The 16363-nt window shown below is 39.6% G+C and overlaps 1 protein-coding gene across 5 annotated transcripts in view; it reads left to right on the top strand.

The window, feature by feature from the left end:
* SPIDR (scaffold protein involved in DNA repair) overlaps positions 1–16363 on the top strand; it is a 200983-nt gene that overhangs the window by 49595 nt on the left and 135025 nt on the right. For all 5 annotated transcript variants that reach the window (XR_014690366.1, XM_084511319.1, XM_084511317.1 and 2 more), the window contains exons 6-7: positions 3623–3873; positions 14483–14583. Coding sequence is in view for 4 of the 5 variants with exons in the window: in XM_084511319.1 (XP_084367445.1) it covers positions 3623–3873; positions 14483–14583 (352 nt within the window). In the remaining variant the exon portion in view is untranslated. The remainder of the gene's footprint in view (positions 1–3622; positions 3874–14482; positions 14584–16363) is intronic.

Raw genomic sequence — 16363 nt, 5'->3', positions numbered from 1 at the left:
AAGTCAGCTCCCACTTTTTTTTTTTCTACCCAGACCTTGGAAATGGAAAAGTGGTTAGCATAAGATAAATGAAGGTGTTGTGGCGAGGTTATAATTGGAAATGAAAAGTAAATATTGGTGGACAATTTACTGCGGAGTATCTGGAGTGATGAGGTTATATGGGGGACAGCCGTGGAAAATGCCAGGATGAAGGTAGTTAGATTGGGCTCAGGGGTTGAACAAAGGGAGTGAGGTGGAGAAATTGAGTCAGGGAGCTGGGGTAGGGTATGTGCCCTCTGCCGTGACAACAAAAATCACTATTTCAAAGTAATAGCAGTGTGGAAATGTCAGCTACTTTTAATTTGATGCTTCTCAGTGCTTAGCAAATGACGCTCTTCAGAAACTCATAGTGATACTACTGGGGATGACGTTATTGTAAAACAAACAAAACAAAAACCTCTTGAAAATTCGGCTTCATGATATTTAGGATACTTATAAATGATAAACAGTTTGTTCACTAGTTATCAATGGTTGTTTTAAAGTGAACCTAAGGAATTAAATTGCTATTTTTTTGGCCATCTGTCTACCACCATAATGTTGGTAGATGTGCCATCTTGTATACTGCCTACTTGAAAAATCATGTCTGTAAGTTTTGAAAATATTTTCCTCTTCAGGATGTGTTTCTGACGGCTGACGTTAAATAATGTACGGAATTGGAAAGTTCAGTTTTTGTTCTTTGTTTTTCTTCTCTTTTTTATAGCTTCCTCTTTAAAAAAAAAAAAAAAATCCAAGGAACCAATTAAAAAAAAACACACACACAAAACAGCACTAACAAGCGAACAATCCAAAAGCAAAAACCTCAAAGTATGGTTTCCTTGGGGAAGTTAAGTCTAAACAAGTATACAGTAATAAATATTAGCAGAAGTATTAAATGATTTATTAGACAATCCTTACTTAAGAAAGCCGCTTAACTCTTACAACAGGCAGTGGGATTATAATGTGCTTGACTTTAATTACATCCCAAGGGCTTTCCTCATCTGTGTTTTGCATGCATGGAGAACTTCAGGTTTGCATCCTTTTTTAGGCAAACTGGATATTGTAACAATCTGAGTAAAATTAGAGCACTCCTGTAGCAAAAGAGGGCATTGAAGTGGTGTTTTAAGAATGAAGCGTTTGGTTGCTGCTTTTGTACTATTTGAAATCTTTTACTTCTGGCTCCTTTCCAATGTGGAAGGAGTTTGTTTTCAGAGAAATGTTGTTGCCAAGGGACTAATGTTGACTGTGTTGTGTTTAAAACAGAAAAATCACAGGCTGATATGAATTGCATTCTTTTAGCAATTCTTCTCTGGATAGCTTTAAAAGGTCCTTCCAATTTCCAGAATACTTAGGTCAGCTCTTAGGACACGAACACAGTGTCTCATCATTTACGTGAAGAATGTTTTAAAGAACTGGCAATAGCTTTATTCATTTTTTTTGTGTGCACAGTTGAGAAATGTTGGTTTCAGATGATTACACTAATTAATAACATACACCATTAGCGAATGCAGTGATTTCCCTCCCTTTCGCCTTTTATCTTTAAAGTTTTATCTGAGCCGTTCGTCAGACAACCTGTGTGGAGAGCTGTTAAACAAGTTCATTTATTCTGTGATCAGAGCAGCATTATCTGGAGCAAAGTTAACTTTATTTTTTTTTCCAGTTTCCCATTGATAACATGAATCAAATACTTTGCAGTTATCCATTGGGTTTTGGTTCTTCCAAGGATCAGGGATGAGTTATGGAGCTCACCTGCTCCAAAGAAGGGTTTTGCATGAGTCAGTCCCTGTGGTAGGACTGCTCCAGTGCTTGCTCCACCAGCACTTGAGTTGCTAACCAGCTTACAACAATGGGAGAATGTAACCAAAATAGGAACGGCAAACATGGCTTGTAGGTCAGCTTTTCTGGAGTTTTTCAGGCCAGATTATGCCATTAAAATCTCCTCCAGTAAGCGGCTTGGTTCATTAAAACATGACTTGAATGAGTTGTGTCTGTGCTCTTATTTAGAAGCAAGCAGTTGTACAGCACTTCTGCACTGCTCTACAAGGATAAATGGCTGTGTGGTTCTCTGACTGATTTCCACATTTATTTTTTATAGAATTTCCAAGTATTTTTGCTTAATATTATTTAGTTAAGAAATACTGGGTCAAGAGATAATTTACATAACAACTGAACTCTGCATAGCTTACCTCAGGGTGCTAAACCTGCTGCCATGCCCTGCCTGTGCGGGAGCCCTATGGGAGAATATGATAAGTTGAGCCAAAGCAGGTGATTTTTCCCCGTCAGCACTCTCCTAATCCTTTCATCTCCCGTTCCAGATTTATTCTGGGGCCTTTGCACCCTTTCCTCTCATCCTTCCTTTCTTGGTTCAGCATGTCCTGTGAATTTCTATGAGAGAGTGCCAGCAAGTTTTTAGGAACCTCGGCTCCACTCTGCTGATAGCACTTGTGGCTGACCAGGGATTGATCCTCCCTGGAACTACGTGGATGTGGCTTGATGGCTTCTGAGTCTGGGATGTACACTTCTGAAACCTCCACTGGAAGCCATAGGCCTGCTGGACATGCATCAACGCTAGCTTTAGTGGTCAAATTTATATTAACAGAATTGTTCAATACTTTTTGCTAGCTGTGATTTCTGAGTTTCACACAGAGGCATATGTTTATATGTAAACCACCACAGTATAAGATATAAAACTGTTAGAGTGCCCAAAGGAGGGCTACAAAGATACTGAAAGGTCTAGAGGGGAAGATGTATGAGAAATGGCTGAGGTCCCTTGGTTTGCTCAGCCCCGAGCAGAGCAGGCTGAGGGGAGGCCTCATGGCGGCCTGCAGCTCCCTCACGAGGGGAGCAGAGGGGCAGGCGCTGAGCTCTGCTCTCTGGGGACAGGGACAGGACCCGAGGGAACGGCATGGAGCTGGGACAGGGGAGGATCAGGCTGGGGGCTAGGGAAAGCTTGAGAAAAAAGTCTGAGAAGCATTTGGGCAACAGTCTCAGACCATTCTCATTCTCAGACACATGGTCTGATTTTGGGGTGGTCCTTTGGGGACCCAGGAATTGGTCTCCATGATCTTTGTGGGTCCCTTTCAACTCAGGACATTCTATGCTTCTATGATTTGTCAGCTCAGACTAGAGGAGCAAACCTTCCTAGTTACTTGAATCTAGATGCAACAGCTCATCTTCCTTCAGCTCTCCTGCCAGTCATGATCCCTTTCATCATTAATCTCTTTATTTTCCTGAAAATTTGCTTTAATCCTGACACCTGTTTGGAAACTTCAGATAGACTTTGGATAGAGATAGGCATTGACTTATCTTTTTGATAAATTCTCAAGATCTAGTTGTTTAAAAAAATAAGTTCATCACAGTTTTCCCTCACCAGATGGTCTTTATATTCAGCAGTTCATACTGGCTTAGAAAAGATAAATATGCATTTACAGTGAACTTGTCCAAGTTATATTAATCAATAAATTGTCATTTAATTTATGTATTGCTGGGAAACATAAATAAATGGCTACATAAATCTGTACTAGAAAGTAAACAAGATTTTTTCCATGTGAATTAGCTTATTTCCTTAGCATTCTGTTTAAATAGCTTTTTATTTTTATTTGTTTAGATGACTCCAACACAAATTTCTGAATATTCATCTGATAATGACAGCGTGGAAGAAGTAGAAACAGAGACCACTAATCCAGGACTCACTAAGAAATTGCAGTCAAGTTTGGCATTGATTATGGGGGAAGTTCCGACAAGACCTGCCAGTGACTGGCTGAAGTCTGCACAGGCCCTTCTACAAACTCCTAAGAAACAGTCGGGCAAGGCCTCTAGAACCCCAGAAGATTCTGCTAAAAAGAAGAAATTACTGAGGTAAATGTTTTGCCTTTCTTAAGGAACTTTTGTATTGTAAATAAGATAATACAAGTTAACTAACAGAAGAGTAGGAACGCATTTCAAGGATAAACACTTTAAAGATGCCAACTCCAAAAACTTTAAAGAATATCATTTATCTGTAAACAAAGAAGACAAGAAACAACTTTTTTTTGTTGTTTTAAAACTTGTGCTCAAAATTCTCAATCTGAACTCCTTTATACAAATTGATACAGGTTTTGTACTTTTATTGATGCCTTAAGTACACATACTCTCATAACTGTAACATAATTTCTCTTTTAGCTTGTCATCATTTCATTGCTTTGTGCCTCCTCAGATATATAGTGAAAATATTATACCTCTTACTTTTTTAGTCCTTTCCAGATTTATCAGGGTAAAAGTATCTGGAATACTGTATAAAAGGGGCCGATGTTTAATAGTGCTGAATAGTGCAAAACAGAGCGATAATTAAGCAAAGGTGTGATGTATTTGTTTATCTGAAATTGAGATCTTTTTGACTTAATTAAATGTATTAAAAGATGCAGAAAGAAAACCACCAGAAACTGAGCAGCAGAAGTTTGATGTTCACGATTCATTATTTTCCTAGCTAGCTACAATACAGAAATAGTAGTTTCTTATATTGTATTCACTAAAGTTGCTTTAATTTAAATGATATATGTGAGGGCATGGCTCAAATTACAGAAACAAAAATTCCGAACAGTGCTGCTGTAGATACCAATTGCATCTTTAACAATATGGTTCGTTCTTACACTTTTTACAGCTGATTCAATACAGTAATCAATCAGAAAATGAAGCACTTAAAAAGCACTTTGGAGAAATAACCATACCTTATTTTTCCTCTTAAAATGTTCTTGGCTACTTCAAAATGTTGAGTGAAGGAACAGATTTAAAAGATGTAATTACTGAGGATCTCTATACTTACAGTACTTGTGCAATCAAGCTCTACTTACTACTTTAAAAACATAAAAACAGAACTGTACTAGGTCAGACCAAAGCTTTACTGACAAAAATGCCTGTTGGTGGCCAAAAGCAAGTATGTGTGAAGGTATTAAGAACAAGACAAGTGTATAGTGGTATTTTTTGCCCTGGTGCACTTTGAGCTTTCATCAGTTTACTGCCTTGGGGGCTGAGTGTTTTGTCATCCCTGATGGATTTGTCCAGTAGTGTGTGTTTTTTTTAAGCTATAAAAGCTTTTGGCTGCAGCAATAACATCCCTCGCTTAGGAGCTGCGTAGCTTAAATGTGACTTGAATCTGTACCTACCATCTTCATTTGGTGACCCTTAGTATCAAATATTTTAGTGCAAAAATGTGTTTTTGTAGTAAAAGTACTCTGAAATGGCTATATAAGAGAATAATCAGTGTTATTGATTTATCTATCTATTTCTTTTTCAAAATTTCAATATAGAATGCAATCCCTCCAGAATGGGTAGACAAGGACAGCATGCAGGGGGGATTTTTGGGGTATTTTTGATTTTATTTTTTTAAACTATTCTGTGCTTCCACCTTGGGTTCCTTTTGGAACACAGAAGCAAGCAGGAAATTCCTCAGATGAGTTTTGTTTGTCTAATTATTTGCTTGTCCAGATCATTTTCATCTTTTCATTCTTCCTGTTCAGGGCATTAATTTTGTATGTCTCTTTTCCACTTTTCCTTTCATTGTTGACTGAGAATGTTTTCATTTTATGTGCTACCACTGGATATAAGAGTCTGTATACTAGATAGGAGAGCTTAGGTTTTCAGCACCGTAGGCTGAAGACTAGTTTGGGGAAAGGTTTATCAATTTCTTGGTCAATGAAGTGATGATCCCTTCTTTCTGCTTATATAGCTAAAAGCTGTATAGCAGTTGTTGGCTTGTCCCCTTCTTTTTTCCCCATCTCTACTGCAGGTTGAGACCACAGCAGAAAAAGCAATAAACAAGGGAATTCATTTTGCAGGCTGGATCTGGTCCATGGTTTCCCTTCCCACTTGGACCATTGGGAACTATGCAATGCGTGGAAAAATACGTCTGCTTAACCAGGCTTATTTTTATTTTTTTTTTCCTCCAAGCTGGTGCTTAGTGAAATCAGGGTTGACAGGAGGTGTTAAAGTGATAGAGCCATGGTCTTTCTGTGTGAATTCCTGTGAGAGAGGTTCAAATCCAAAAGCAGATGGTTTTAGTATGTGTACTGGTTGGAGAAGTCCTGCTCTAACTGGAGTAGGCTGCCTGTGTTCTCCTTTCAACTTTTTAGAAAACAACAATATATTTTCTATTTTATTCTCTTTGCCTTTTGAGGTGACTACAGCTACTTCCAAAAAGTAGAGAGAACATAGAAACTCTGGCTTCTATTTTCTGAGAAGGTCTTATACCATGTGTAACAGTCTTCCAATATTATTTAGTTCTGCTGCTGTTTGCATTTATATTCTCATTATCTGATTGCAGCTATCTTCCTATTACCTCAATGACTGCATTTTTCTACCCAACCTCTCTGCCTGGGATGCTCTTGGTCCTAAATTGGAAGGGAGCAGTTGACCAGATGGGAGGAAAGAGTGTTATTTATTTGATCCTATTAAAGATAATTGCCATACTCTACAAAAAAAAAAAAAAAAAAAAAAAAGAGATCTAACCTAAACAACAAATCAACAAATCTTCAGAGGTAAGCCGATTATTAGAAATTAGCTTAATTATTCATTAATGCTGGGGTTAGAAATCTGAGTGTAATAGCAACATGTTGGAGTGGAAAGAAAATTAGAAGCACACCTATCTCCCCAGAAGAAACATGCAACATGCACAATGCTGTGATGGGTGAAATATGAAGGGGCATGTTGCAATCATTCTGTCAGTAGTTAGTGGGGCTTTGGAAAGTGATTAGCATCTGCACAAAAGAAAGACCCAGCTTAGGGAACTTTACCCTCACTAATTGTCTGATCTATTCTGTGCCTTCTTACCAAATTCAAGCATCCCTTCATATATCCACTGTAATATTAGTTTCTGTTTTCAAAATTGGTTTACATGGAGACTGCTCTTTTTTCTGCCAGTATTTGCAGGGTAGAGCTGGATGGTCTGTGTAGCACTGGTATTCAGGGCTCTTGGTGGCCATGGTCAGGTTCTAGATCTCCCTGAAGGGCAGTGCTATAGGAGGTGCCAGCTCTGCCATCCTAGTAGCAGAAAGAAAGATTTCTTTCACTCACAACCATCAAAACAAAGCGCCTGGACATCCTCACCTTAAACATCGGTTTTATGTGCCATCTTGAATAGCTATCTTCCTTTTATTTAAATAGAAGTGAGAATTAGAGGGAGTGGAAGTAGTATAATTTTCCAAGGTATGCTGAGAGATAAATGTCAATGTACTGCACTGATGAGCTACTAAAGTAGCTGGTGAGGAAGTGCTAATAGTGGTATTTGATACAGAGATAAATTGGCTTGGTGATTAGGTCAAGAGGTATTGGTTTTAGATGTTCTTGCCCTTTTATTCCACCACAAAGTTTCAGTTTCTCAGCTTGAGTCAACATTGCATGGGAAAATTATGCAAGTGATTTGCAGACCTAAGGGTGAGAGTATATACACTGCAAATAACCATTTTCAGGAAGTTTTTTTTCAGATTTTGAATTAATGCTAATAATACAAGGTAAAATGTATAACCTGCGCAGTTCCAAGTCACTCAAAGTTCACATGTTAAAGAAGAGAGAAATAATGTATTGAAAGTCTCAGTTTGTTCCATGGGTTAAACCAATAACTGTGCTTGTTCAGTATTTGTAAACAAAAAAAAATCAAAATGTGTTCACTCAGCTTTTCTTGTCTACAAGAAGACCTCTCTTGAAGGCTTTATGAATTGTTTGTTTTTTTCTAGTAAAATTTTATTTCCATTAGCTAAACAAAAAGTCTGGCTTTCAGTGCAGGAAATGGATATCTGAAGTTATATAACGTTAACCCTACTTCATCTAAATCTGTCATGCTGCAAGAGCTTTTAGTTGTGAAGAGTAACTGCTTTGTTTTGGGGGAGGGTGCTTGTTTTTTTGTGTGCATGTGTGGTTTTGTTTATTTGCTAGTTTTATGTGGCCCTCTTTAGCTTAATAGTGAAATAAAATCTTAGGAAATTCCATTTTAATTATCTTATAATTATATATTTAAGCCAGTAGATCACTTACAGATCTCATCTGCTAAAATTAACTTGCCTTATCAAAAGAGGGGAAAAATACAGAATGTCCTGGTTCTGCATGCAGTAAAATGGTCACACAAGGCCAAGTGAGGTCCTGAAAATAAAGGAAAATGCCAAGGGAGGAAGGAGCTGGCACAAACGACAGCAGGCTGTAAAATAGGGTCTGTTTTTTTCTTACACACATCCGTAAGCAGCATGAGGGTATAACAGCAACACATAAATCTCTGTCTCTTACGCGCTGGTGGTGGCTCTTGAAAACGGTACCTTTGTTCCACATACGTTTTATGGAGGTGAGCTTCTTTGTGGAACAGTTGAACAAAGAAATATCAAAGAGACCACACAGACCAGAAAAGACTTTGGGCTTATTTCTTGAGAGAGGCTCCAAATCCTTGAACTCATAAGACTGGAGGTCTGATAGCTGTGTGTTAGAAATGATCATTTGTGTTACAGTACAGATCTTTGTTTTCTTTTCATTTTACACGTCGGCGTGATGCTGTTCATTTGACGTGGAAATTGTGGTTTGGGAGAAACATTGATTCCTTTCCAAGGGAAAGAACCCAGAACTTGTAGCAGAGCACAGTTACTGAAGAAGTTTTTTAGGGAATTAAAATGATTGCTGTCTGCTTGTTCTATCACATAGGAAAAGAACTAGTGCTATGCCTTGGTTGTGCATGTCCACATCTAACAAACAAAATTACCCCAATGATCATGTTAATGGGGACTCATCCAAGGTGAATGTTTATAAATCTAAGCGTTGAGCCAGAGCTTGAGTAGGGCTCATGCGTACACCAAGTTACTCTTTCAGAGCCCTTGTTACCTCACCAAGTCAACAGCTGCTCTCCTGCACTGGAGAGGAGTGGGCCCCATATCTTACATATGTACCCATGCTGTTTTTTACAGTAAAGGGGCACGGAGTAGTGACTGTCAGCGCTAGCATTTAAGTGAGCACCCCCTGGAGTGGAATTGAACAGCTGACTGTTACAGAAATAACTTATTTTACTAGTTAGCTTGGAAATATTAGTAGAGACCTGTCATTGCTTTGAAAGGAGAAAACCACTAACTGCTCAGTCCCAAGATGGATATATATAAGTAATCCACAGTGTTTTGAAGTGCATGGACTTCTGAGAGTAGTGTATCTGAGGAGGCGACTCAGATGTGTAAGTGTTCACAGTTCTTAAATTGGAATTGAAGTCTGGGAAGGAGTAAACTTATCTAAATCTAATTCTATGGGGTTATTTTTAGTACTTGCCGTGCTGAATTAAAACTTCATTAAATAAACACAGAAAGAGTTCTAGCAATTAAAAAAAAAAAAGATTGAAAAGGGCTTTTTAAAAACGCAGCCTACTCATTAATGCTCTTTCTTTTTTCCATTTGCTATTAACCTTCTTGGAATTTTAAACTAGGGATTAGCACTATGTGGCGATGTTTGACAGAGGGTGGTACACTCATAGAGTCATCAAGGTTGGCAAAGACTGCCAAGCTCATCCATCCCCATACTACCACTATCACCCACTAAACCATGTCCTTAAGCACCACATCCAGCCTTTCCTTGAACACCCCCAGGGATGGTGACACCACTACCTCCCTGTGCCTGACTGCTCTTTCTGAGAAGAAATGTCTCCTCATTTCCAAACGGAACCTCCCCTGGTGCAACTTGAGGCCATTCCCTCTGGTCCTGTCACTGGTTACCTGTGAGAAGAGGCCGACCCCCAGCTCCCCACACCTTCCTTTCAGGCAGCTGCAGAGAGCAATGAGGTCTCCCCTGAGCCTCCTCTTCCCCAGACCAAACACCCCCAGCTCCCTCAGCCGCTCCTCACAGGCCTTGTGCTCCAGGCCCTTCACCAGCTTCACAGCCCTTCTCTGGACACGCTCCAGGGCCTCGATGTCCTTCCTGTAGTGAGGGGCCCAAAGCTGAACACAGTACTAGAGGTGCAGCCTCACCAGAGCCAAGTACAGAGGGACAATCACCTCCCTGTCCTGCTAGCTGCACTATTCCTGATGCAAGCCAGAATGCCCTTGGCCTTCTTGGCCACCTGGGCACACTGCTGGCTCATGTTCAGGCAAGCATCAACCAGCACCCCCAGATCCTTTTCCTCTGCACAGCTTTTGAGCTACTCTCCCCCGGGGCTGTAGCACTGCATGGGGTTGTGGCCAAAGTGCAGGACTTGGCACTCAATTCCCTCATCCAAATCCTCAATAAAGATATTAAAGGGGATGGGCCACCACGCTGACCCCTGGGGAACACCACTGGTGAACAGTCGCCAGCTCAATTTCACTCCATTCACCACCTCTGTCTGGGCCCAGCTATTCAGCCAGTTTTTAACCCAGCGAAGAGCGTGCCTGTCCAAGCCATGGCTGCCAGCTTCTCCAGAAGAATACGATCTTTGTGGAAAGGAGCACCTCCAGAAACTGAGCTTTTGTACTTGATGCTGAGTTATATTTTGGTCAGCAAACCTGTGTCTTTCACATGGATATTGTTGAACATGGACGGTGGAGTATTTCAACAAGCTCAGTTTTAGTAGGGAAGTAGGACGTGGACTTCCAATTGTTGAATCTACCTTAAGGGATTTTAAGGGTCAAAACAGTTGTACTAAGAGTTTCCTGATTAAAAGTAAAAAGGTCGTGAGTAGCAGAGATTGTATCTGTGCAGTTTGGCTTCGTTGAGCAGCCCTTGCATTAACAGTTTGCCAAATGCATTAAATTTGCTCACGATAAAACATTATTTTGGGGTTAAGTTCAAAGCGCTAGTCAGTAAGGTATGCATCTCAGATTAAAGTTTTTGTTGTTTAAATACAGACTGTCAGTTTCCTTGATTACAGAAATCATTATTAATAATAAAAATATATTTGCCCATTTATATATACACACACAATCCAGATGGTGGGTTAGCCATGTAGGACAGTTAAATGCATCATAAGATCAAAAAAGGGATCTGGATATTTTTCTCCAACCTCCTTGGGGCAGCTGGGTACATGAAGAAACTGCAACGAGACTTTGCGTTGTGGAATCCAGTCTCCACCCTTTGTGCCAACAAAACCTCTAGTATCTGGCAACCCGAACCAAACACACAGCGCTGAAAAGCTAGGGCATTTTCAGAGGGAGAATGCGTGGACAGTGAAAAGAAAAAAAATATTTATTTTGTGTTACCAAAAATAAGCAAAATGCCCCTTTCTTGGATAGAATATATGCTGAAGAATGCCTGCTAGTCCCAGTGAACTGAGTTAACTACCAGAGACTGACTATAAAAGCTCATTAGGTGTATAACAATCCACAGGGGTGCAACTGGGAATAAAGTAATAGTAATTTCAACAGTGTTGCTCTTCTCAAAACATGAAATTTGTTCTTAACGCCGAAGCTGGCTCCTGCTTAACATCACGCTCTGCTTTGTGTAAGCTTTGTAGCTCTGTTATCTCTCTCATCTGCTCACAATTTCTCACGGCGTATACACAAACATTTTGAACAGCGTGGGCACCTGTCTTATATGAGAAGGCATTAATAGTTCTCAAGTGTCGCTGTCTCAAAATGTGTCAAAATATGCAACAGAATGCACCTTTTTTTTCTTTTTTTTTTTTTCCATTTTCTTAAGTGCTAAAAATGGGTTGATTCTGCTGGTTTTGGGGCAATGTTTAAATTTCTTGTTTCTACATTTTAGAAGAAGGGGGGGGAAATGAACCATAAACTACCAACTCTCTCTTTTGCCGTCAAAATTCCTTTTGTGCATGGCATGTCCTTGAACTGTATTTTCCAGTTTCACAACGTATGAAAGACGGGGGAGGGAGAGAGGGGCAGAACAAAAAAGCAATGCCAATGGCTGGATGAGAACCTCTCAGAACTACGTTGTTGGTTATATTTGATGTTCTGCAACCAGGCAGGTGCAAATGCCTTATTATGTTTGCAGTTTAAACTTTTTTTAAATGCATTTTGGAATTGGAATAGAAGGATAAGTATTAACAACTATCAATTTTATTAGCCAAGGGGCCGCTAAGGAAAGACATGGTTTTATTTTTCATGGACCTTGTGGTAACTGCTGTCCTGATACAGACCCGCTTAGCAAATGTGCAGTGAAGTCATGTCAGAGTAAGACCTTGCCTGGTAGGTATATTAGGCCTGACACAAGAGTTGTTTTTTGTTTGTTTTTTTTTTTGTATTGTATGCTTCTGTCATGTGCCATGAAACCAGGAACTTCGTCATGCTATGGAGTGCTTCTGCCATAGATGGAGCAATATGGCTTACAACCATAACCCTCTTCAGGGGAAGGGGGAAAATCAGACCGAGGTTTTAAGAGCTGCTCTTTTGTGCAGGTACCTTAAGCACTGTAAGAAAATACATTTCTTTGAACGTTGTCTGTGGAAGAAATGAAATAAGGTTTTGGAACACTTCTGCTGAACAGTTGTCATCCACCAGAACAAGTTTTTGAGCTACTCGCTCTTTTCTGTATTGCTGTAGTCCAGCCACAGGGTTCAGTTGCAGACCTACCCATGCAAGACTTCAGCAAACAAGCAAATTCAAAATGCATTTAGCAGCTGTATTTCTAAACGTAACTCAAGTGAACCATGTTCCAGCACGGCATGGGTAGATGGTGCAGCCAAGCTGAATGAAGAGCTGCATCTGAGAACAGCAGCCGGGCAGGAGGAGGAGCTGGGTGGGCAGTTGGCTGGTGTTTGTGGAACTGCCTTGTCCTCAACCACAGGGCTGCAGTAAGGCTTGAGTGTCAAGTGCTCACGTTTTTTGGGTAAATTTGGCTGAGCAGGGCATTAGCAGCAGACAAAATTACCCTGTAAGAAGGTCTGTGCTTAATTTGAGCCTGCTGCATACCAAAGCACCCATTGCACTTTTCTGTACTAGTTACCCATGTGTTTTAAAATCCACGTTGAAAGCAGGATTAAAGAACATTGTTAAGCTTCTCTGTAAGTTCATTGGAGCCCAAGGTGTCCTAAAGGTTTTTGTTTGTTCTCCTCCGTAACATAGCAAGTCATGTAGCTTGTGGGTTCTTTATCGTGGGGGTTGGGGAATTCTTCGGTCCTCTGAAAGATGCTAAATTAGAGTCTGAGTTTCTCTTCCCTGCCTAAACCACTGTGGCCATGGAAGAGACTGCAGTAAGATAAACTACGTAACTTTGACAAATCATTCTGGGTCAAACCTGGCTCCTGTATTTCCGAGTATTCGTTCTGTGGGCTTCACTATGACGGTGTTTTGCCGTGCTATCCAGCAAGTCCTGTGATAGTTATGGTTTCGCAAATTAGATAGCTGCTCATTAGAAGATCAGCTGAGACTGCTAATTCATTATCATATAACCTGTTGTTTTCTCTGCAGGTGAAATTGCTGTTAGTAATTGCTAACCAAAGAGACTTTTTACAGGCTCCTTGAAGTGCTGCTTAGTCCTTTTAGTTCCTTCTTTGTTCCTTCCACAGGTGTGGCTCCTCCCAGTTTCTCATTTGCAGCATGAGCTTTTCCAAGCTATTTGATCTTTGTTCTAAAATAATAGTAATAATAATCCCATTTATATGCACTCATAAACTGGCCTTATTCTATTTTTGTTGATTCCCAAACTAAGTTTACCTGAGGACACGATTTAGCTTAGTGGAAGCCTTTACTGATATATACTAGATCTTGTAGGGAAACTTACACTTGAAGGAAAGAATAAATTGCTTTTTAATGCAAATAACTTGTTTGAAGCCAAAGAAAAACGCTCAAATACTCCCTTACTATTCCAAAGCTCATTGTAACAGCCCCAAACCAGCTTCCAACATGCTCTTTTTGGTTTTAAAGAGGTAAGTTGACATCTCCTGAATTTGAATCCAAGGGTAGGAATTGCTTTAGTGTTACCTTAAATGTCTGTGCTTTCGATGCCACTCCTCTGCTCCTCACCTTGGGAATGCTGAATTAATTCCATCTCGGAGAATGTTCCGACCACTGAAACTGCACACTTGACCCAGCTTGTGAAATGAATCATAGGGTCAAGTATGGGTAAAAGAATATTTCTGTGATCACTCCTTGCCAACAGACAAACAAATCTGTGAGGAAAAAAAAAAAAACAACCTGTTATAACTGGTGGTTACACTGAACCAGTTAGGGTGTTTGTTTCAAATTCAGAATTGTCTGTAGTAGCTATCGTGGTATGTGCATAAGAGCAGGGAAAGTGCAGAGGAAGAAAGTGGGAACCTTTCTTTACAATCCTTGTGCTGGAGACAGTTCTGAAAGCTTTAAAGGCTGTGGACACCCAGATAGTGGAAAAGTGTTTTATTGTGTGTATTGACCCTAACTGTGTTTTATTGGGAGTGTATCCACTGGAAAATCAAAATGAGGAGAGCTAATCTGTAAAATGTAACGTTCCTGTATGTTTCTGTCTCTTAGGGTCAAAGCATACATATTCCATATGTCCTATGGCTTGTCACTTGGCAAAACTGTATCCTGCTTCTTGGCAAAACTGAGCATTCCTTTATTCTCTGCAGGGGAGGGCTGGCTGAGAGGTTATGTCGGCTGCAGAACAGAGAAAGATCTGCCATTAGTTTTTGGAGACATCAGTATATTTCAGATGCTAAAATCCCATCAGGTAAGAACTGTTAATACATACACTATTACGTGGAAGTACATGGATGCATTTATGCACATAGCCCACAGAAGGGTACAACTGAAATTTAGATCCTCTCTGTTTTTGCTTGAATTGGGGTTAAATTCTTTTGAGTGTAAACCATCATACAGAGCTGAAATGGAATATGAACCCAAAAGACAATGTCCTAGTCCTCAAAGCATTTGAGTATAAGGGATAAAGAACTTGTTTTAAATAGCCTTGATCTACTAAACTCTTCAGAACTTCTTGCTTCCCCACATCACTTGGGAAAATGATGTTTCCAGGTGGTAAGACAACTCAAAGTTTATTTTTTTTGAATGTGCAATTTATTTATTTTTTGGTTCTTGTTGTTTCTATATTGCTGTTTCTTCCTCTTTCCTTGACAATTTTTCTTTTGTTTGAAGTCAGCCATATTCATGGCTAATTGCTGGAATTGTGGATGACAGCAAACATGAACAAACAGAATGCAACTGTGAAATGAGCATGAAGTATAACTGTGGGGCGCTTCCCTTAAAAAGAAGGGGTGGGAGTTGCACTAATTAGTTGTAAGTGACTAATAGCACCATCTTTCAGTAATATTTCTTAAGAGATAATAGGTTCATAGAGTCAAAGTGTAAAGAAACATTTTTTATCAATTTGTGTGTGCGTGAATGTAGGTTATGAAATTTCAAGCATTTATTCTGTATTAAGCCCAATAATTGTTTCTGGGCACATATTAACTTTGTTTATTTTCCAGAAAGTCCTCTGGTCTTAATTTGAAAACATGCAAATGGGGGAATCTATCACTTGCCTTGAGGCCTTGAGAGCGTCCTTAATTCCACTCACATTTTGATTTTTTTTATTTTTTCTCCCAAATCTTAGTTTGTCTGGCTTCAGTTCCCATCTTTTGTTTTATATAAAGCCTTTCTCCATTAGATTAAAGAGCTCTTTAGGGTATGGCATTTTCCCTCTCTGGCACTCATATAGCAAAATCATGCTGCCTCACAAGTTTCATAAACTAAGCAGCCTGAACTCTTTAATGTTCTCTGCAGCATTTTCTCCAGTCGTCAAGTGATTTGCGTGGCTCTTTACTGCACGCTCTCAAACTTTTCAGCATGATCTTAGAAACAAAGGCAGCTACTCTATATGTATCCCTTCAGTTTTAGTCTCATCAGAACCATCACCCAGATCCTACTGACTTCTGAGATCCAGTTCCCCACTCTCTAGTTACCGTTTGTGTTTCTTTTATCTAGATACAGGAAAATAATTGATGAAACCATTTAATAGTGTGTTTGCTTTCAAATCCTGCTGGCACTGCTGTTAATTATGATTTTCCGCTTATGAAAAGCTCTAACTGTAATTCACAAAGTTAGTTATCTGAAATATTTTTTTGCATTCCACTGAAAGAGCACGTTATTGATAGTGAAAATGTCTGTTATTTCATAAGAATGTTTTATGATTTTAAGTCCTTACTAATTCTGAAGGAGTCAAACCCAAACTGTTGACTAAAGCTGGTCTCAAAGTTTCTCACAGCAGCATTAGAGAGCTTATATCCTGTGATCACTTGCATGATGCATATTCAAGGTGTGGAATGGCACAAAATATATTTTTGGTCTTAATTCCTTACTTTTTTGCACAGTGATTTTGCCTAGATCTGACATCAGGGTAGCTGTTCTCCATTTACTGTGAGTCACATTTTTTGCCCTTGCTGAACATCATCATCTTTTCAGTCTTCTGGAATTTCCCTGGTATTTGAAGACTTACTAGAAAGTAATATAAGGGA

The sequence above is a fragment of the Aythya ferina genome, assembly GCF_964211825.1.
Source record: "Aythya ferina genome assembly, chromosome: 2".
In the NCBI taxonomy this organism is placed as follows: Eukaryota; Metazoa; Chordata; class Aves; order Anseriformes; family Anatidae; genus Aythya; species Aythya ferina.
The sequence above is the reverse complement of the archived record's forward strand: the minus strand, read 5'-3'. Positions and strand labels throughout refer to the sequence as shown.